Source organism: Rhinatrema bivittatum, chromosome 6, assembly GCF_901001135.1.
Source record: "Rhinatrema bivittatum chromosome 6, aRhiBiv1.1, whole genome shotgun sequence".
Lineage (NCBI taxonomy): Eukaryota > Metazoa > Chordata > Amphibia > Gymnophiona > Rhinatrematidae > Rhinatrema > Rhinatrema bivittatum.
In genome coordinates this window covers 183,783,032-183,806,356 of record NC_042620.1, presented here as the reverse complement: position 1 = coordinate 183,806,356, position 23,325 = coordinate 183,783,032, and the positions used below count along the sequence as shown (strand labels likewise).

General features: G+C 47.5%; 1 protein-coding gene across 2 annotated transcripts in view; it reads left to right on the top strand.

Annotated features, from left to right (window-relative positions):
- Nucleotides 1–23,325, top strand: part of SUMO1 (small ubiquitin like modifier 1) — a 53,560-nt gene that overhangs the window by 14,239 nt on the left and 15,996 nt on the right. For both annotated transcript variants that reach the window (XM_029606283.1, XM_029606284.1), the window contains exons 3-4: nucleotides 2,902–2,979; nucleotides 3,796–3,867. In XM_029606283.1, the coding sequence (XP_029462143.1) occupies nucleotides 2,902–2,979; nucleotides 3,796–3,867 (150 nt within the window). The remainder of the gene's footprint in view (nucleotides 1–2,901; nucleotides 2,980–3,795; nucleotides 3,868–23,325) is intronic.

Here is a 23,325-nt window from a genome sequence, read left to right as displayed (position 1 = left end):
TTAGACAACAGGTTGATCTGGGCAAAGTCGTTGGAAGAGAGCCTCCAGGTGACCTGCAGGGTCAGGTCCCTGCTTCAGGAACTCATTTGGGTCATGAAGATGGACAAGAGCAGTATCAAGCCCTCCCAGTCCTTAGAGTACCTGGTAGTCTGGTTCAACACCATGCAGGGCAAAGTCTTTGTCCCTCCCTCGAGGATAAGGAAACTGATGTGCTAAGTGCGTCAGTTGACGAACATAATGCGCCCCAGGGTGTGGAGCTATCTCCAGGTCCTCAGCCTGATGGCGTCAACCCTGGAGGTAGTACCGTGGGCAAGGGCACACAATGCAACCACTCCAACACTTCCTGCTGTCACATTGGAACCCACTGTCTCAAGACTACTCGATTCGCCTCAACCTAACGATGGAAGAATGTTCTCGGCTCCAGTGGTGGTTACAGGAAGTGCATCTAAGTAAGAGTGTAAACCTGTCCCCACTGAACTGGCTAGTCCTCACGATGGACGCGAGCCTCCGAGGGTGGGGAAACCCACTGTGAGGAATTGACAACCCAGGGGTGATGGACCAAGGAAGAGGCGCGCTGGAACATAAACTGCCTGGAAGCCCGAGCTGTCGGATTAGCATGCCTACAATTCAGCCACAGGCTCCAGGGACAAGTACTCTGTATGATGTTGGACAACACAACAATGGTAGCCTACATCAACTGCCAGGGAGGAACCAAAGGCCACCAAGTGTCTCTGGAGATAGATCCTTTATGGAATGGATGGACTTAAATCTACAAAGGATCTCGGCCTCCCACATCGCAGGAAAAGATGTCAGAGCAGACTTTCTCAGTAGGGAGAGTCTGGATCCAAGGGAATGGGCGTTGTCAACCAGAGCCTTCCAGCTCCTATTAGATTGCCGGGGCCTCCCATCCATCGACTACTGACCACATCTCACAATGTGAAGATCCCCCGATTCTTCAGTCACAGAAGAGACAGTGTTTCCAAGGGTTGAACGCTCTTGTCCAGACCTGGCCAGAGGAAGACATACTATATGCCTTCCCTCTGTGGCTTCTGCTGGGCAAGGTCATTCACAAGATCAAATGACACAGAAGATTAGTTCTTCTGGTGGCCCCGGATTGGCCCAGATGCCCATGGTATGCAGATATGCGGATGCTTCTGGTGGAGAGTCCCCTATGCCTCCCACCGCACAGGGACCTTCTTCTTCAACAAGGTCCGATCCTTCACGAGGACCCAACTCTGTTTTGTCTTATGGTCTGGTCCTTGAGAGTGCTTGCCTGTTGGAGTGTGGATATTCGGCGGCTGTAATCGCCACCTTGCTCCGCGCACGGAAGTTCTCGACGTCCCTGGCGTACGTGCAGATCTGGAAAATATTTGAGGCCTGGTGCAAGGAACGCGGGGTGCCCCCTCGAACAAAGGACTGTCCCGCAACTCCTTGAAGGTCCATGTGGCGGCTCTCTCCTGTTTCAGAGGCGAGGAGAATGGACTCTGCCTGTCGACACATCCGGACTTGGCCCATTTCCTAAAAGGAGTTAAACACCTCCGACCACCCTTAATGTGGCCGGTCCCCCTATGGAACCTCTATCTAGTATTGGACTTTTTAGCAGGGCCTTCCTTTTGGCTGCTGTGCTCTCTGTCTCTACACCTTTTAATGCTGAAGACTGTATTCTAGGTGGCGATATGCTCAGCTTGTCGCATCTCTGAACTACAGCATTGTTATGTCGGGAGATGTTCCTCCAGTTGACTTCAAGAACATTGTAGCTTCGCACTGTCCCTTCCCTTCTTGCCAAAGGTAGTCTCAGAGTTTCACCTGAACCAGTCCATTTCCTTACCATCCCTAGATAGATGCAAGGACTCGGAAGACTACCGCCTCCTATACCACTTAAACATCAGTAGGCTGTTAGTATGGTATCTAGAACATACAGAACCGGTGCGCATGACGGACCGCTTGTTTGTTCTTCATGGTGGAAGGAAACAAAGTGAAGAAGCTTCGCGAGCTACCATAGCTCGTTGGATCAAGTAAGTGACCACGGGATCTTATGTAGAGGCAGTGAAGCCTTTACCCCTTCAGGTTAAAGCTCGTTACACTAGGGCCCAGGCAGTGTCCTGGTAGAAGCTAAGCTACTGTCTCCCGTCTACATCTGCCGAGCAGTGACATGGTCTTCCTTGCACACCTTTTCTAGGTTATATCGCCTAACGTCCAAGCCCGAGAAGACGCAGCCTTTGCAAGGGTGATGCTAACCGGACCACTGGCAGTCTCCCACCGTATTCATCCCATTGGTCCTGAGTTCATCTGGCTACATGCTAGGAAATGGAAAAATTACCTGATAATTTTGTTTTCCTTAGTGTAGACAGATGGATTCAGCATCCCGCCTACAGCCGCCCATGAACAATGCCAAGGAATTGCACATGAATCTCGATCCCAAAGAGGTTATGGGTAAGCCATCACCCTATCCCTAGATCTGGGCATCAATAATATTGCTGGGATTCAGCGTTTATGTTTGGTTGAGTACAGTTATAGTCACTAGTTTAAATCAAGTTATTAAATTGTATTCAAGTTTTTCAATAGTATGTCCACAATGGCTTTTGAAGAGAATACTGAATGGTTGTGGTCACTGCAGGGGTATATCTAGGGTAATCAGCTTTGAAGCCTAACTCCATCTCCATCTGCTAGCAGGGGAGCACACAATCCATTGGTCCTGAATTCATCTGTCTACTCTAAGGAAAACGAAATGATCAAGTAAGTAACTTCTCCAATTTAGACTTTTCTAGAATCCAAGTTGGGATTCTTTGTTGGACATTAGTTGCTACTAATGTTTGCTTGTCTTCAGAGCGCTTCTGTTCTCTTTACTGTGCGTGTTTCCAAGCAAAGCAACTAATTTATAGTTTGGTTTCTTATTCACAGGACAGTAGTGAAATCCACTTCAAGGTGAAAATGACAACGCATCTCAAGAAGCTCAAAGAATCATACTGTCAAAGACAGGTCAGTGAAAACATGGCCATCTTGTGAGAAATATAGTGTGCCCTGCTTCATGTGTTCCCAAAGAGTGTGTTCTCTTTCTTCTGTTTTCTTTTAGAATAGCATGTTTATGAGAACATATTTGTGTGGTCTTCAAATGATCGCAACATTAGTAGCACACCTAAGGGATCAAGTGCTACAGGGGATACAGGCCGCTGCCTGAATGATTACCAGAGTCCCAAGATGCAGACCTCCTCCCATCACACACATGCCCAGGCAGGAGGGGAGGCAGAGCTGAGTGTAACTTGCCTTTCTCTTTTACCTGTAGCTTGATGCCAGTTGGTGTGATATGAAACTGTTTCTTATTTTGATGATGTGCATGAATGCTAGAGTCACCATGAGTTGTGAAGGCTGTTGAATTTCAACTAGCTCTCCTCACATAGACATTGTCCTTGTAAAAAGTAGAATTGTACCTATTATATTATTTGATATTTGGTTTGACTGAATACTCTTGTAGACAGTTCTAATTTTAAAATAGTAAAATACTTTTACAATCTCTCCTTGCAATAAGTCACTTTGAAATGACTGCTGAAAACATTTGGTTACTATTCAGCAGTTGCCTTGTTCTGTTCTATTCAGCTGAATTTCAGCCATAGGTATTTGGGAGAGAACTGTTAAAATTTACTCTGATATGCTAGGCATTGCCTCCCACCTGTTCCTTAGGGTTTCTCTAAGCCCTATGAAGCACAATTTGCCTGCCACTAGAATTCCCATTTCATTTTGAGAGTGCTTCAGAAACTGCTCGTTTCATAGACTTGTTTTTGTATGTGTATTTTACAGGGCGTTCCAATGAACTCACTCAGGTTTCTTTTCGAAGGTCAAAGAATTTCTGACCATCATACCCCGAAAGAGGTGAGGTTCCTTGCTACCCTGGCATGCCCACACAGCAGCTTCCCTGAATATTAATGAATGTCGATGCTGACCCTGACTGGGTCTTTCTGGGTCTCGCCTGTCAGGATTTAAATTGGCAAAGCTAAAGGGGTCTGGGACCAGCCTTGCCCAAATTAACCTTCTAGTGCCTGTCTGTCTCTCTCCCATCCTATCCCAACCCAAACCTTCCCACTGTTTGGCTTTTATGACCTGGGCCCAGTACTTTAAGATTTATTAAGCAGCAGTGCTCCCCAAATATTCCTCAGACAACTATTTTGTTTCAAATGATGCTACACCTATTAAAAGAGAATGTGTCCCAAAAAATATCTGGGCCCTTATCTGCTCTAAACATTTTATGAGCATGCAAATACATTGAAAATAAGACAACACTGTCCTATCCTTGTGTTGTAAGAATATGTCTCCTACCTTTGCCAAGTTATTCGATGAACTTCACCCCACCACACAAATTGGTATGTACCCTGATCAGTCCAGACTCCTGAGTTTTGCCTCCCTGCCAGCAGATGGAGACGGTGAAAATTTTACTGACACTGCTACTTAACCATGTTTGCCACCTGCAGTTCCTCAGTATTTCTCTGTCTCCAGCAGATGGTAGATGGTGCAAAACCTGCAGTTCTGCAGTCTGGACAATTTTTGGTTTTTGAGCCTTCCTCCCAGGGGGTCTTTGGATCCTAGTGGGTTCTTCCCTGTATGGTTGAGGTGAATGAGCTGGGGGTTGATGACCCTTTAGTTTGCTCAGTCCTTGTGCCTGTGGGTTGTAAATCTGATGGTCCAGATCCCTCCCCTTCACGAGGCTACTGAGGCAGCTGCAGGCTCGGTATTTTTTCTTCTGAGGCAATCTATTTTTTGTTTTTGAGCCTCTGGTTTCCAGCTTTGGAGGAAGTTTAATAAAGTTAAAAAAAAAACAAAGAGAGAGTCTAAGGCAGCAGCACAACTCCGCTGTGCGGGCGACTTCCTCCTCTTTGCATTGGTGGCTGGGGTACTTGTTTTTTTTGGGATAAGTTTTCTGTGCTCGTGCTCTGAGGTGGGTTTCCCAGCGATACCGATGGGCCGTGGGTCAGCATGCCGCACGTGCGGCTTGGCACGTTCGTGGTGCAACAGAGGTTGTTTTCCTGCTGTGCGGCGGGCAATGAGGGCTCATACGACGTACGGGTATGCACTAAAAAGCAACAGATGGACTCTGCTCCTTTTTCAGCATTGCTTCGGGATTCGCGCTGGGGTGTAGATCCCTTCCCGTTCAGCACAGGAATAGCGGCCATTTTGAATTCACTTTTGGCCGTTCTTGTGTCGTTGGGGGGGGAGGGGGGATGTTCCTTCGCATTTGTCACCAGTGTGTTCAGGCTCCGGGAATGATCAGGGAGGCTCTGAGGGGGAAGAAGTTCCCATGCTGCCTGTCCTTGGATTCTCTCAGGCTGGGACTGAGATCTCAAAGCCATTTCTGGCTGACTTTGTATTACTGCTGCATGAGGCTTATCTGTCCAAGCAGCAGGCAGGCTGTTCTGGTATGGATTCCTGGTCCCACCTGTCAGAGCAACGTGCTGTGGGGCTCAAGCTGAATCATTCAGTTAGAAAGTGCATTTCCCCTGTCCAGAGATTGTTGGGTTCTCCTTTGGGATCAGGACCAGGTGGGGATGACTTGGAGGATTCTGAGGATGCCCTTTGGGGGCAGAGGAATCTCCTGGCCATGACTTGCCAGCAAATCCGGTGGCAGGAGGTATGGCTCAAGGGGATGAACTGGAGGGAATCCTGATCCCCGAGGGGGATGACCTGAAGGTAGTCCGTCTTTTTAGGATAGAGGAACTCAGTCCTTTAATCCCTCAGGCTATTCAGGTGCTGGGGGTCAAAGTTCCTCAGGAGGATTTAGATTTGGAGGGTGTGGATCTGGTCCTGGATGGGTTGCGGGGTCCCCCAGTCCCATATCACAAGTCTGTGACGAGGTTGGTTGAGAGGGAGTTGGGGGTACTCCCAATGCAGGCTTAAAAGTGGGACGAGCCATGGTGAAGCTCTATCCATTGCCTGAGCAGACATTGGAGATTTTCGCCCTTCCTAAGATCGATGCTGCAGTTTTGGCGGTAACTAAAAAGACAACCACAGGGATGAAGGGCATGCGGAATCGTAAATTGGAAGTACACCTCAAAAGGATTTTTGAGGTTTCGGCCCTGAATTCTCGGATTCTGCTGTCTGCGGTTTCCACCAAAAGGTTGCTCTGGTTGCGTAACTGGTCAGCGGACGTATCTTCCAAGTCTGTTAGGCTTGCTGCTTTTTAAGGGTCACCTTTTGTTTGGTGAGGACCTGGAGCAGTTGATGCGGACTCTAGGTGACAATAAGATCCTCAGGTTGCCGGAAGATAAGCCTAAAGGCAAGAGATTTTTTCAGGTTCGTTCCCATTTTCGGGATGTTAGGTGGTCTCGTCCAGCAAGGGCAGCACAAGGTCCGCAAAAGCAGTTTTCTCTTTGGGGCCAATCCTGGGATGCTGCCAGTGGTAGTGCAGCTGGAGTTAATTCCTCGCATTGAAGCAAGGCTGGTCCACTCAGTTGTTCCTATTATAGAGGGGTCGTCTGGCGCGGTTTTACAAGGAATGGGCCAAGGTTAGTCAGGATCAGTGCGTTCTCAGTGTGGTAAGAGATGGCTACGCTTTAGAATTTGCTCATCCGGTCCACGATTTGTTTCTAGTTTCCCCGTGTGTCTCCTTTGACAAACAAGTGGCGGTTCGGGAGACGCTGGACTGTCTGTGAAAGCTGGAGGCAGCGATTCTGCTTTCTCATAAGGAAGAAGGCTTGGGAAGGTATTCCATTTACTTCGTGGTTCCAAAGAAGGCACTTTCCACCCAATTCTCAATTTGAAAAAGGTAAATGCAGTGCCCAAGGTACTGCGTATTTGTATGGAGACCCTAAGTTCAGTGATAGTGGCAGTTCACAAGGAAGAGTTTCTGGTGTCTCTGGATCTAACAGAGGCGTATCTGCACATTCCCATTCATCTAGATTCTCAGCATATTGCTGCAGTTCATGATTCTGGGTGAGCATTTTCAGTTTAACGCCCTTCCTTTCAGGTTGGCCATGATACCACACACCTTCACCAAGGTTATGGTAGTGGTAGCAGCAGCTTTGCATCAGGAAGGTGTTCTGGGGCTTCCTTATCTGGATGACTGGCTTATCAGGGCAAAATCAAAGGTTCTTTGTTGCCCATCAGTTCAGAAGGTTATCGGTATATTTGAGTTGCTTGGCTGGGTAGTGAATCTGGCGAGGAGTCACATACGGCCATTGCAGTCCCTGGAGGTATCTGGTGAGTTCAATTCAACATTCTGGAAGGCAAAGTGTATCTCACAGAGGAACATGTTCAGAAGCTTCAGGGGCAGATTATTTGCAAGTTCTGGGCTCTTTGGCTTCAATCTTGGAATTGGTGCCGTGGGCGTTTGCTCATCTGAGACCCTTACAGAGGGCTCTTTTGGCACGGTGGAACCCAGTCTCGGAGGAGTTTCATCTTCCTTTGCCGCCTGAAGGTGTCGTACGGGACAGTCTCTCCTGGTGGTTTCTAAGTTCCAGTCTGGTGCAGGGGGGTAGACATTGAAGTTTCGGATTGGGTAGTGGTCACTACAGATGCCAGTCTGTCTGTTTGGGAAGCAGTTTGTCAGCAGCAGTTGACTCAGGGTTGTTGGTCTGAGAAAGAGTCTGCTTGGTCTATCAGTTGGTTAGAGACCAGAGTGATCTGCTTAGTATTTCAGACTTTTCTGCTGTTGGAGAGAGGTTGTTCAGTGAGGGTCCTGTTGGACAATGCGATGATGGTAGCATACATCAATCAGCAGGGCGGAACCAAGAGTCAGGCAGAGGCCCAAGAGTTGATTCTTTGGGCAGAATAACACTTGGAGCGGATAGCAATGTCGCATATCGCCGGGGCCTAAAACATTTAAGCGGATTATTGAGTCATAGGGTGTTAGATCCAAGCGAGTGTGAGTTGTCAGAGACTGCGATGCAGCTTATTCGCGAGATGTAGGTCTTCCTCCATGTGGATCTAATGGCAACTCTTCAGAATGCCAAGGCATTTTGGTTTTTCAGTCAGAGAAGAGAGCATGGGGCTGAGGACGTCGATGCTCTAGTAGTGCCTTGGTGGTCTCAGGAGGTTCTACTTTGTCTTTCCTCCTTGGCCGCTCGTGGGCAAGGGGTTACATCAAATAGAAAGGCATCAGGGCAAAGAGATGTTGGTGGCTTCTGAGTGGCCACGTCTGCTGTGGTTTGCAGACGTAATCAACTTGGCCGTGGACGACCCGATTAGCTTCAGTCATCTAGTGGGTCTTCTTCGTTAGGGACCCATATTTTCCAATCAGGCTGCTCATTTTTGTCTAGTGGCATGGCTTGATTGAGACGTGAGGGTTATCCTGAGGTGGTCATTGCTACGTTGTTGCAGTCCAGGTGAAGATCTACCAATCTTTGAGTCCTGGTGTTGCGCTAACAGGGTTCAGCCTCTCAAATCTTCTGTGCCTGACATTTTGTCTTTTCTGCAAGAAGGTTTGGTCAAGGGGTTGTCTCTGAGCTTGCTTAGGGTCCAGCTAACAGCTCTGGGTTGTCTTTGAGGCAAAATAGAGGATTCTCCTATTTGGGCTCACCCAGATGTAGTTTGGTTCCTCCGAGGAATGAAGAATTTACGTCCGCCGGTACAGAGAGTTTGTCAATCCTGGAATCTTAATCTTGACCTCAGAGGTTTGTGTGAAGCTCCTTTTTGAACAACTCTGAAGGGCTATTCTTAAGGACTTGACTCTTAAGGTTGTTTTTCTGGTGGCCATATGTTCGGCTAGGAGAATATCTGAGTTGCGAGCGTTATCTTGCCGTGATCCATTCCTTCAGATTTCGGACTCGGGAGTGTCGCTGAGGACAATACCTTCCTTTTTACCTAAAGTAGTTGTTGGCTTTTCACGTAAATCAGACAGTAAAACTTCCAGCTTTTCCTGAGATGGACACATCTGCTCCTCATGCGAGGGAGCTTAAGTTGTTGGATGTGAGGAGAGTGTTGAGATATCTCAAGGTCAGTAATGCACAATGGCTTAAGGAGGCTATTGGATCCAATTACTTTACTAAGGGTCACCCGGTTCCTGAGGGGTTACATGCTCATTCTACACGTTCTCGGGTAGCCTCGTGGGTGGAGGTGCAGTTAGTGTCTCCACAAGAAATTTGGAGGGCAGCGACTTGAAAGTCACTACATACTTTTGCAAAGCATTATCGTCTGGATGTGGGAGATACAGGGTACCCATCTTTTGGCGAAAGTGTTCTGTGAGTGGGATTCTCCAGGTCCAAACCTGAGTAGGGAGCTTTGGTACTCCTAGGAGTCTGGACTAATCTGGGCACGTACAAGGGAAGGAAAATTGGTTCTTACCTGCTAATTTTCATTCCTGTAATACCACAGTTCAGTCCAGAACCTGCCCATTCTGTAGAGGGGGAGAGTTGTCCGCTCATTCTGTTTTTATAGTATGGAATACAAGCTTGTTTACAAAAAAAAAAAAAATAAAGAAATGAAAGAGTTTTAATAGTTTTGAAACTTTTTGTTGCTTGATTTTTTGCTTGGGTACAGATTAATATAGAGGAACTGCAAGTGGCACACGTGGTTAAGTAGTAATGTCAGTAAAACTTTCTCTGTCTCCATCTGCTGGCAGGGAGGCAAAACCAGGAGTCTGGACTGATCTGTGGTACTCCAGGAATGAAAATTATTTGAGACCATTTATATATTACTTTAGCAAGCCCTCCAGCACTGACTGTGGTCAGACTTCTCTGATTCTTTTTTTGGGGTTCTTCCCTTTCCCAGCTCTTCAGGTGGGTTTTTTTTTGTTTTGTTTTTGAACAAAGAAGGGTTTTGTAATGCCACATGGCATCTTTTTTACAGGAACAAAGCTATCTATCCTTAAGGCAAATTGGCCTGTGTTCAGAAAATCCCTCTGACTTTGCTGTAGAATTCTACTTACGTAGATAGACATGTAGGATCACACTAGCCAGTGCCACATAAAATGGACAGTTATAGGGGAGCACTCTTATACTAGCCACATTTTGAGTGGCTGTATGTTCAATAAAATTGGTTTTACTGGACTTTATGGGTGTGTGTAAGTGCCTCCCATATAGCTAAGCCTTTGTTTAAATGTGTTTAATTGCATATTACTCCACAGCTTATTACTTACAAATTTACCTTCTAAAAATAATGACAGAGGTCCAGACACAGTTTGCTTTTAAATGGTTATATGCACTTAGTTCTTCATCAGCAAGCAAGCATGAATCAGCCATAACTCATGGGTGATGTAATCAAATGACTCTGTCATGGATCCACCTCTCAAAGCTCAGTAAAAGTCTCACTGAGCATGTGCTGGAGTTTCAGTTTATGTACACTGCCTTGTGAGCCCCTTAGTCTTTCTTTATTCAAGCTATCGCACAAATGGCTTTCCAATCTCTCTGTAAGAATTTGTTGGACTTTTTCTTTGGCCTAGTTTTCTCTGCTTCATTGCATTCTTGCCCTTCAGCAGAATATTTCATTTCTTTAAAAAAAAAAAAAAAAAAATCCAAGGGCAAAAAGGCTGTAGTTAGCAGATTTAAGCTTGCATTTGTGGGCATCAGAAGTCTACAGATACTGAAACTGAGTAATTGATTAGAATTGCAAGGTACTAGAATATGTCTGCTGTCACTATCTGGACCTGGATCGTGACATTAACAACTGTTTTATAAGTATGGTTGGATGTCCCTGAGGGCATAGTATTACCATGCATGGAAGAAAAGAGGCTCAGCGGAAGGTGTCATTGGATAAGAGCCTGAAGCCTTGAAGCAAAGTTGAACAGTTGAACTTCTTGGAGTTAGGCGTCGTCAAATTTCTGGCACTGCATTAAGTCAAGGTGGGATTCTGCTCCCCCTCTTTCCTCCTAGTCAGGGAAGGATACCCTTTTCCTAATCTTCATGGCGGCGGATGGCTTCCAGATCCCCCACAGGTCAGGGATTGAGTGAGGTGTGGAAGACCAGGGCACCATATGAGGCACTCAGAAGAGCACTGAAGCAGTGCGAGGGATCCCCTCCAGGGGCATGGCCCTTGGTACTAAAGAAGCCAGTGTCATTGGCGCAGAGCTCTACCAGAGCAGGCCAGTCACAGATGCCATTGTCCTTCATGTCCCATAAGTGGCCATCTGAGTGCCAGTGATCCTCAGACTGTATGATTTGATACTGGCAGCTAAGACAGAGAGATGTTGCACGAAGATTAAAATTATGGATTTCAGAAATACAGACTTTGTTAAAATGGGAGATGTACCTTGAGGCGAAACTAGAAAGCTGTGGGAAGAGATGGGAGAAATTTAACAACAGTGGGCTAAATTAAAAGGAGCTGTAGCAAAGGTGGAAAATCTTTATGTAAGAAAAGTGAATAAAAGTAAGAGGGAAAGGAAACCGATATGGTTCTCTAGAGATGGCTGAAAAAATAAAGGCAAAAAGATCAGTTTTCAAAAAGTACAAAGGCACACAAAAAAAGACACAGTGGCTTATGAATGAAGTTTATTCCTGTCATGCTAGGCGCAAAACAAACCCATTTGGAGATGCTGCTTCCCGGAAGAATATCTGGTGTTGTTGAAAGAGACTAGAAAAGAAATCAGGATAGCAGAAGTTTGAGTGGAAAAAAGGATTTATTTATTTATTTGGAAGCTTTTATATACCGATGAACGTTGGGAACATCTCATCGGTTCACAGAAAACAAAAAATTCAGCTAACGAACTTTACAGAGAACAATGAACAATCCATATGAAGTTGAACATGGCAAGGGGACAATAACATAGGGGCAAATAGAATTGGGGTACATTGGAGACTTAGAACTGAAGAATATACAATAAGTTTGGGATCAAGCAATGCTTAAATACATAAGATTAAATAAGAAAGAAGGTCATAAGTTAGATTAACTTAGTGTTCAAATATCTAAGTCAGAGTAACATAGAATTAAGGGGAGGAAGGCAATTATGAGTAAGCTTGTGTGAAGTAAGGATGATCAAAGAAGTAAGGATGATCAAAGAAGTGAAGCAAGATGGCAAAACATTTTTCAAATATATCGAAAAAAAAGGAGGAAGGCCAGTAGTGGTATTGTAAGATTGAAAGGTCATTGAGTGAAGGAAGATGAGGGAGAAGCAGAAACATTAAACAAACACTTCATTTACATAGAAACCTAGAAATAACGGCAGAAAAGGACCAAATGGTCCATCTAGTTTGCCCAGCAAGCTTATGGTATTATCTGCTGCACCGTGCAGGATTACCCCCATGCTTATCAGTTTCCCAAACCATAAACATCAGGGCCCTCGTTAGTTACTTTCTGAATCTAATTCACTGTAACTCCCTGCCATTGAAGCTGAGAGCAATGATGGAGTTGCGTTAATAGTATATAGGGTTATTGGTTAAGGTTAGTAACTGCCGCACCATCAAGTTACCCCCATGTTTATTTCCCCAGACCGTAAAAGTCGAGACCCTTGTTGGTTGCTGTCTGAATCCCATTCCCCTTTTCCCCTGCTGTTGAAGCAGAGAGCACTGATGGAGTTGCATTAACAGGCTTATTGGTTAAGGGTAGTAACCACTGCAACAGCAAGTTACCCCCATGCACTCTCTTCATCATTTCCATCCTCTAGTTTTAGGGATCCACAGTGTTTATCCCATGTCCTTTTTGAATTCTTTCATTGTTTTCGTCTTCACCTCCTCTGGAAGGGCATTCCAGGCATTTGCCACCCTCTTAGTGAAGAAATATTTCCTGATGATTCTGAGTCGTCATCCCCGAAGTTTCATTTTGTGACTCCTTGTTATTTTGTTTTTTAATTTGTAAATTTTTATTGAATATCAAACAAATAATATAGTCTATAACCTTTGACATTGAACACAGTAACAAATGTAGACAATAGACAGTGTTCCATGAACATCCAAAAATAAAGTCTCTGGTTATTGTGTCTTTTTCCATTGTCCGCTTTGCCTTTTCCTTGGAACCGTCAACATCTAAATGGATATTGCATTGTTCAAAGAAATAGATAAACGCTTTACGACGACTCTGGTCTGAACAGTAGTCATTATATACAGGAATTTTACATATAATCAACCCATCCCTTCCCTTCCCCCTCCCCTCTACTAATACAATAAAAACCATATGGGGAATTGAAATGTTATCATTATTTAGCCCAAGGGTATATTTGCTTTGCTGGATCCTGAGTATATCTCAAATGATCATTATGTCCCTCTTTTTTTATCAATTCGCTAATGAGGAGAGCCACTGCTCATAGTTTGACCAAACCTGATTAAAACGGGTGATTGCCCTATGTTTATAAGCAATGATTTTCCACAAAGTATGCATTGTAAGTACCTGAGCTTGAACATATTGTAAGGATGGTACTGCCGGATCCTTCCAATATTTTGCTATGGAGCACTGAGATGCGGTGATGACATATTTAATGAATCTACTCTGCGCTTTGCCACAAATCGAGAACCTCTCGGTTCAAGAGAGCTTGGGCAGGGGGTAAGAACCAAAGGCGATCCGAGAACAGAGGCGAGCCAAATTGAAATCTGCTGCCACAGATCCTGTATTTTAGGTGCCCTTGGCAGAACATAACTTCCAACATGAGTTGGAGGCCTCTGGAAAACATGTGGTGCAGTTGCATTGGGGTAATGTACCACCCGTATAACAGCTTATATCCGTTCTCTATGTGGTTGGCTGATATTAATCCTTTTCCCAATTGCATGTAGACCTGCTTTCAATCTTTCTCCAGCCACTCTCCTTTTAAGTCTTGCTCCCATGCTTTAATATGTGACATATCTAAGTGAAGGTTAATATTTAACATGGAGTAAATCTGGGATATAAGCTTATGTGATTTGTCAGCATATCTACAAAGATTCTCAAAAGGTGGTATTCCAAGAGCCAGGTCCGCAGCTACTCTATTGCAAGTTATGAAAGATCTCAATTGCAAATAAGTAAAAACTTACGTTTTCGGTAGGCTAATAGCTCACATAATGAGTTAAATGGAGTCATCCCACCCAGTTCCCAGACATTTTGCAATTGTATAATTCCTTTAGAAGTCCACTTTTTAAAAGCCAATATATTTCTTGCGGGGCTGAAGGAGGAATTGTAGAATAAATAAGTGCTATGGTGATAAGTTCTAGGGCCTAGTAACGATTTTTTCCATCGCTCCCATATGCTCAAGGTGGTCATTACTGAATCGGGAACATTAGACTGGGGATACCACGTAGCACGTGGTTGCCATGGGGTGGCACTAAGGGCATAGTTCCTAAGAGTGCTTTTTCCAACATCACCCGTGGTTTCTTACTTTTTACTGTATGCCAGTCAATGATAGCCTTCAATTGTGCCGCTCCCTGAATATAGTGCAAATTTGGCATCCCCATGCCCCCCTGAGATTTAGGCATGTAGAGTATCCTTTTGGCCACTCGGGGACGCTTCCCCTTCCACAAGTATTTAAACAGCCTCTGTTGCCACTTTTCCAAGAGTTTCCTTGGGATTTCAATCCGCAGTGTTTGCAAGAGATATAATATGCGTGGCAGTATGTTCATTTTTATGATGGCTAGTCGCCCAAGCCAGGAGATATGGTAACGATCCTATTCTTCTAAGTCTTTTATAGATCTTGGCCATTAAAGGAGGATAATTAAGTTGAAATAGGTCATCCGAGTTGCCAATATATTTTCCTGTGTGTTTTATCTTTTTTGGGGCCCATTTGAAGGGGTGGGTTTGCCTGATGTGCTCGACAATAGTTCCAGGTGTGGAAATATTGAGTATCTCAGACTTTTCCCAATTAATTTTAAAGCCTGATACTTGACTAAATGCTGAAATTTCTGCACTGATCATCGGGAGAGACTGGGCAGGATCAGTGATGGTAAACAGGATATCGTCTGCAAACATCGATAATTTGGAAGAGAAATCCCCCATCCAAACTCCTGTAATATTCACATTGTTGCAGATGCTGTTTGTGAAGGGTTCAAGAAAGAGAGCAAAAAGTAGAGGGGATAGGGGACAACCCTGTTGAGTGCCACTGGAAATGGGGAGGAATACCCGCCATTTACTTTTAAACAGGCTTGAGGCGCATCATATAATTTCTGTAGCCATCCAATAAATATCTCCCCAAACTGTATGGAACGCATTGCTTGAAACAGAAAAGGCCAATGCACATAGTCAAAGGTCTTTTCAGCATCGATAGTAAGCAAACAGCAAGGGTGTTTTCTGTGTTCCCGCCCACCAAATGGAATCCACAGTTTTCCTGACATTATCTGAAGCCATTCTCCTGGGAATAAATCCAGATTGGTCCGGATGTACCAAGTCCGGTAGGATAGTATTTAGTTGGTTAACCAAGATTTTCGCTAACAGTTTCATATCTAAATTTATGAGAGAAATCGGCCTATATGAGCCGCAGTTCGTAGGGTCTCTCCCTGGTTTGGCTATTAGTGTGATCCCTGCAAGGTTAGCAGTGGGTGAGAGGGATGTTGTGCCGCGTAGAGAATTAAACTATTTAACTAGAATGGGAGTAAGGATGCTTATAAATTTTTTATAAAGTTTGCTGTGTATCCATCTAGCCCAGGAGACTTTCCGGGTTTTAGACTTTTGATAGCCCACACCACTTCAGTCCCCGTAATTTCTTTATCTAAAGTCTCTTTGTTCGTCAGTGATAGATGGAGTAGTGGAGCTCCTTTAAATATGAGGCAATCTTCTCCGTGGTAATCTGGGATTCTGCACAGTAGAGTTCCGTGTAAAATTGTAAGAATCTTTGTCTAATATCAGTGTTAGTGGTCAGTATGGAGCCTTGTTTATCTTTAATTTTGATTATGTTGTTTTGGACTATCTTCGCTTTTAGTTTACGCACTAATTGTTTACCCGCCTTATTCCCCCCTTCATAGTAAACTTGTTTACTAAATTCAAATTTATGGGCTATTTGGGCTGCATCCAGTTCTCCTAATTGCAGCCTACATTTATCGATTTGTGCCAATATCTTGCAGGATCCCGTGTTTTGATGTAATTCCCCCAGTTGTTGCAATTGTGTCAGGATATGTACCCTCGTAGTTTTTTTCAGATTGGCTCCTCTAGCTATCAATTTGCCACAGATCACCGCTTTCAAACAATCCCAAAGAACCATTGGGGTGGTAGTGGCTGTATCATTAAATTGTAATTTCCTAGCGTGTAGCAGATGGACTCAGGACCAATGGGTATAGTGTACTCCTGTTAGCGGTTGGAGACGGATCAGATTTCAATCTGACGTCAGCTCCTAGTACATATACCCCTGCAGGAAGTGCAGCTCTTCAGTATTTTCCGTCTCCATAGCAGTTAGGGACTATCTGCACGCTCTCGCAGCGTTTGAACCAAATCCAAAGAAGAAAACCAAAATTAAAGGGGAAAAACCTACCTGAAGACGAGCCCTGCTCGCCTGCGGTGATACCCTCGGGTCCCTCCCCCAGTTGAGATTCCCGAGGTGATTTCCGTGGTCCCTCGGAGGTGAGCCTCGTTCCGGCGGCCGAATCGCGGCGAGGACCTAGCCCCCGATCCTCGGGCGCGGCTGAGAGGCAGCAGGTGCACACCTCGAGCGCGGCGGTGAAGGTATTGGTCCTCTCCCCCCGCAGCCGGAGACCGCCCGGAACAAAACCGGGAAGCGCCGAAGACAAGGTAAGGTGGAAATCTACTGTTTGAATCCGGTCTCCGAGGATCGAGGAGGAGCACAGGTCACCGATCGGAACCAGTGCCACCGGGTTGATCTGCCCTATCAGGGCCAGGCCCCGGCTATTTCCAAGGATCTGCCCACATGGAGACCCTCTGAGGAGGTTGCCATATTACCCACATGCTCGCCGTCGCCATCTTGGCCCTATTCGCCGCGCCGCCTGTCGTTCTATGCGAGCGCACAAATCGAGCTAAGAGCACAAAAATCCTTGTGCGCATAAACTTATGCGCACACAAAACCTTGCGTGCATAAGTTGCATGCACAGAGTTGGGCACATATCTACGGCTAGGCGCATATCTGCGTGCACATCTCAGGCGCACTGGAGTGCACAAGAGCTTACGCGTCCACAGACCTGGCACCTCCAGAAGCAGGAATAAAAGATCAAGGCCTCTGCCCTGCATGCCACATCAGAGCCGCACAGAGCGAGGAGGCCGATGCCCTGTGCGCATACTGTGAGGAGGCCCTGGGAGATCCAGGTCAGGGCCAGTCCCACCCAGGGCCCAGTGCTAGCTCCTCAGGGGGTACCCCAGACCTAGCAGGCCCCAGTGGGTCCCCCCCACAGATGGGGACCCCCAGAGAACCTGCACCCCTCAACTTAGACCCAGCGTTGATATCTTGGGTGGAGTTATTCAAGGGGATTCACGCCTTTGTCAAGATGCAAACTGCACCTCTGGCTGATCAGCCACATGCTCCTCCGGAGGACCCTCATGCCCCAGGACCCTCGAGGCCTAGACACAGGCTCCCACCACCCAGAAGCCCTGGCTACGGGGACACGGATTTCTCCAAAGAGGAAGTTGAGCCCCTGGAGGAAGGGGAACTTCCCTCGGGGACAGAGCCACACCGAACCATGAGACGCTTCTTCACAAAGGACGAGCTCCCAGACCTCATATCTCAATGTCTAACGGAACTCGCTATCCCGGGCCAAGGCACCTCGGGGGAACCTAGAACGAACCCCCTGCTGGAGGGCCTTCGCCAGATGTCTTGCCATTTTCCTCTCTTACAGGCGGCACAACAGCTAATTGACCTGGAATGGAATACCCCGGAGTCCACATTCAAAGGGGGACGAACCTTGGCGGCCATGTACCCCCTGGACCCAGCGACCAAGGAGCTTCTGGCATGCCCTAGAGTGGACGCCATAGTCTGCGCAGTCGCCAAGCGCACTACCATCCCAGTGGAGGGAGGAGCGGCGCTCAAGGATGCACATGACTGGTGCCTGGAAGCCAGCCTAAAACAGTCATTTGAAGTTGCAGCCATGTCACTGCAGATTGCAGCTTGCTGCACCATGGTGACACGTGCCTGCCTATCACAAGCCAGGAACAACACTCCGGGAGAAGACATGGAACCAGCAGTATCATTCCTCACTGACGCTGCCTCCGATCTAGTGCGCACAGCAGCCAGAGGCGTGTCGTCCACAGTGGCAGCCAGGAGACAACTCTGGCTTCGAAATTGGTTGGCTGACCCCTCTTCCAAGACACGCCTCACGAGGATGCCCTTCAAAGGATCCCTCCTGTTCGGCAGTGAACTAGAGAAACTGGCCAACAAATGGGGCGACTCCCCATTACCACGCCTGCCGGAAGACAGGACGAAGAGAAACCAGCGTCTCTTCCACAGGTCCGCCATGGGCAGAAGCTCGCAGTGCTTCAACACCTACAAGAGCAACTATCAAGCGCCCCGCCCTACAGGCAGGAACCAGTCCTTTCGGACCAAGCACAGCAAGAGGGGAGCCAGCTCGGGGACAGGCCCCAGCCGCGCCCCACAATGAGAATCAGCCGACCCATCCAAGGGAAGAAGCCATAGGGGGCAGACTAGCCCTATTCTACCGCAGATGGGTCGAGATTAACTTCGGACAAGTGGGTCCTAGCCATCATCCGGGAGGGGTACTACCTGGATTTCCTTCGAACCCCTCCGGACAGGTTTGTGGAATCCCCCTGCCCCTACCTCCTCAAGAGGGCGGCAGTGGAAGCTACTCTATCCAGACTTCTGGCCCTCAAGGCCATAACCCCGGTGCCTACACAGGAAATGAATACTTGACATTACTCCATCTACTTTGTCGTACCCAAGAAAGAGGGTACATTCAGGCCTATCCTGGACCTCAAGTCGGTCAACCGCCACCTAAGGATCCCCCGCTTCCGCATGGAAACCCTACGATCCGTCATACGCGCGATACAACCAGGAGAGTTCCTCACATCCCTGGATTTTTCGGAGGCCTACTTACACATCCCAATTCATCAGGAGCACCAGCGCTACCTACACTTCAAGGTCCTGATTCGTCACTATCAGTTCCGGGCACTACCCTTCGGTTTAGCCACAGCACCCCGGACGTTCACCAAGGTAATAGTAGTGGTGGCGGCAACACTGAGGAAGGAAGGAATCCTCGTTCACCCTTCCCTAGACGATTAGCTTATCAGAGCAAAGTCACCGGAGGAAAGCCGGAGGAGTGATAACACTGCTGGAAAGCCTGGGATGGGTGGTCAACACAAACAAAAGCTCCCTACAGCCCTCACAGTCGCTGGAATACCTAGGAGTCCGATTCGACACCAAGGAAGACAAGGTCAGCTTGACCCCCACAAGGAGATCAAAACTGCGGAACCGACTGCAGACCTTGCTGAGTGTTCCTCGTCCCACAGCATGGGACTACCTGCAAGTCCTCGGGCTGATGGCATCCACACTGGAAGTGGTGCCATGGGCGTGAGCCCACATGAGGCCCCTACAACGCTCACTTCTATCGCGGTGGAGCCCACGGTCCCAGAACTACACCGTACGTCTACCACTCCCGGGCAGAATCCGGACCCAGCTACGGTGGTGGCTGCAGGCCAGCCACATGAGCCGGGGATCAAGACTATCCTCCCCAACCTGGACCCTGCTCACCACAGATGCCAGTCTACACGGATGGGGAGCACACTGCGAAGAGTTAACCGCCCAAGGACGGTGGAACGCAGAAGAGGCGGGATGGAACATCAACCGCCTAGAGGTGCGGGCAGTCAGACTAGCCTGCCTGCGGTTCGCCCACCCGCTCCGAGACAAAGCGGTCAGGGTGATGTCGGAACCAGAAGCCAACAGGTGTCCCTGGAAATAGACCTCCTGATGGCGTGGGCGGAAGCAAATCTCCAGATCTTCGCCGTCCACATCGCCGGGAAAGACAACATCACGGCAGACTTCCTCAGCAGGGAAAGTCTAAACCCAGGAGAATGGAAGCTGTCGTCCACAGCCTTCCAGATGATAGTGAATCAGTGGGGGACCCCAGACATGGACCTTCTAGCAAGCAGATCCAACGCTCAAGTACCCAGATACTTCAGCCGCAGGCGGGATCCGCAGTCCCAGGGGATCGATGCCCTGGTACAGACCTGGCCACCGAGGTCCCTGCTATATGCCTTCCCACCGTGGCCCTTGCTGGGAGCAATCATACACAAGATACAGCGACACAGGGGTCTAGTTCTTCTGGTGGCTCCAGATTGGCCAAGAAGACCCTGGTACGCAGACATGAGAAGACTACTGGCAGGGAATCCACTACCCCTGCCCCCACACAGAGACCTACTACAACAAGGTCCGATCCTTCATGAGGACCCAGCTTAATTCTCTCTTACGGTCTGGCCATTGAGAGGGCCCGCCTGAGACAGAGCGGATACTCGGGGGCGGTAATAGATACTCTCCTCTGAGCACACAAGTTCTCCACATCTCTAACATACATAAGGATCTGGAGAGTTTTTGAGGCTTGGTGTGAAGACCACAACGTCAAGCCACACTCCTCCAATGTCCCCGTGATCCTGGAATTCTTACAGAATGGACTACAGAAGGGTCTGTCCCTCAACTCCATCAAGGTACAAGTGGCAGCATTGTCATGCTACGGCTCTGGGAGTGAGGGCAACAGCATAGCCTCGCACCCAGATGTATCACGCTTCCTGAAAGGAGTCAAACACATCCGCCCACCACTAAAGTGGCCAGTACCTCTATGGAACCTCAACCTCGTCTTGGAGTTCCTAGTGGGATCCGCCTTCAGACCCCTCCAAGGCCTGTCTCTCCGTCTGTTAACCTTAAAGACTGTGTTCTCGCTGGCCGTGTGTTCGGCCCGCCGTATCTCAGAACTACAAGCACTGTCCTGCCGTGAGCCGTTCTTCAGACTCACCCCGGGGTCCATCCAACTACACATGGTGCCCTCCTTCCTTCCCAAAGTGGTCTCCCACTTCCACCTTAACCAAACCATCTCACTACCAACGATGGATGGCTTGAAGAATTCGGATGAAGCCCATTGTCTACGCCACCTCAACATCGGCAGACTCCTATCCAGATACCTGGAAATGGCAGAACCAGTACGAAAGACTGACCACCTTTTCGTCCTTCACAGCGGAAAGAGGCAAGGAGAAGCGGCCTCGCGGGCAACCATTGCCCGCTGGATCAAAGAGGTCATCAAGGTGGCCTATGTAGAAGCTGGAAAACCTCCACCTCTTACAGGTCAAGGCCCATTCTACCAGAGCCCAGGAGGTATTCTGGGCAGAAACTAGAATGTTGTCACCTGCCGAGATCTGCAGGGCGGCAACGTGGTCCTCCATCCATACCTTCTCCAGATTCTACCATCTGGATGTGCAGGCTCAGGAGGACACGGCATTTGCAAGGGCAATTCTAAGTGGACCACGGGCAGCCTCCCACTCGGTTCGGGACTAGCTTTTATACATCCCATTGGTCCTGAGTCCATCTGCTACACGCTAGGAAATGGAGAAATTACTTACCTGATAATTTCGTTTTCCTTAGTGTAGACAGATGGACTCAGCATCCCACCCTTGGCTGCCGTTATACATGGTTTTTTGTCAATGAATCAAGGGTAAGCCATGTTTTCATCTACCTAGGGCATCCACCCTGCCGGGTGTCGACGCTTTCCGGTTGAGTACACTGGCAGTCTCCAGCTATAGTCAATCAACCAGTTCAAGTTAATCATGTTTTAAACGTTCTAACAAGTTATGAAGTTATTTAAGTTAATCATATTATTAAGTTAATCAGTCAGTCACACAAATATCCACAATGCTTTTCGAGGAGAATACTGAAGAGCTGCACTTCCTGCAGGGGTATATAAACTAGGAGCTGATGTCAGATTGAAATCGGATCCGTGTCCAACTGCTAACAGGAGTACACTATACCCATTGGTCCTGAGTCCATCTGTCTACACTAAGGAAAATGAAATTATCAGGTAAGTAATTTCTCCAATATTCTTGTATGTCCTTTCTGAGCTGTGTGCTAAAGCTTTGATAGTCAATTAAGCTATCATTGAGTCGCCAATACTGCCTCCCTTTATCGTATTGTACAATATTTAGAGTCATTTTAATAGGGGCGTGGTCAGACCAGATTATTGGCTCTATCGTTGGGTGTGTGATCATATTAACACATTCCTTGTCTACAAAAAAAATAAGTATTTATTTAAAAATTTATTTAAAAACTTTTTTATACCGGCATTAGTGGGTGCATCATACCGGTTCACAATTGAACCAAAGGTGGAAAATACATAAAACAAGGAGCTGGGGGGGGACGGGGACACACAAAAGAAAGAGAGCACCCAGAGCAGCAATTAGTAATTAAATAACAGGCTAAATAACAGTCTAGCCTTGAGTATGACTGATGCGCCCTTGAGAAGAATGTGTAACTTTTGGATTTAGGATATCTGATCCTCCAAGTGTCCACCAAATTAAATCTGGAGACACACGCTTTAGGTTTTTTGCGATCCTTCCCTGATGTCAGAGTGTGTCCTGGTGAGTTATCTAAATTAATGGTAAGTTCCCTGTACGTACCAGGATCATTCCAGACGGTGGGTTATGTTCCCTGTCCAGCAGATGGAGTTAGAACCAAAAATTCCCAGGGGAGGACCTATATAGCCACGCCTCCCTTGCCTCAATCTTCAGTATAGTTCTAACTCCAGCAGATTGAGCAGGGGACACGGTTGTCCCCAGCACTTTTCTAGTTTTATTTTCTCTTTGAGGGATCAATTAAATAATATTAGATAAAGGTTTTCTTCTAAGGGATAGGTTCTGTAGTGTTCTGACAGGACCACTCCGTTCAAAGAGAGACACTGTTTTCCAGTCAGGAACTTGCTGACAGGCTGTGTTTTTTGCCTGTCACTTTATCTTTCTCTTTGTTTTTCCTCTTCCTTGCCTGGCTACAGTGTGGTAAGTGTTGTTTTTATTTTATTTACAGTCGTTGGGAGGAACAGGAATTTGTGAGGGGTGAAGTTGGTAGTGCCGACCGCTCCCCCCTAGCCCCGGAGTTTGTACTTTTCCCCTCCTCCCCTTCGGGGAGTGATTGGAGTCCCGCCCTGCAGATCTGCGACGACACATTCCCCGGAGCTGCTTACCGTCGGGACGGCGCTTTCCCCGATGGTCTCTTGGGGATGGTGAGGGGTCCGGAGGCCGGATAGCTCTATTGCTTCGCCGCTTCAGTTGTTGCCGCGTGCCGCAGCCACCCCTCCCCCTCCCTCCTGCCGCGATGCAGAGATCGCCTAACGGCTCCGCAGCTCGGCAAGGGGTTCAGCAGCCCTCGGAGGGATTTTCTTCGGCTTTTCCTGAGGGGGAGTATAGCTTACCTGGTGGGCAGCTTGGAGGAGAGTCGGACCGCGCTGGCAGGAAGCAGCATGCCCCGTTTCCCTTCAGCGCGGGAACGGCGGCCATTTTGTTAGCTGACTCTGAGGCAGCTCTCTCTGAGGAGGACGTCGACGTTCCGCTCCAGGTTTCCTCTCACAGTATGGGGTTTCTGAGCGCAAC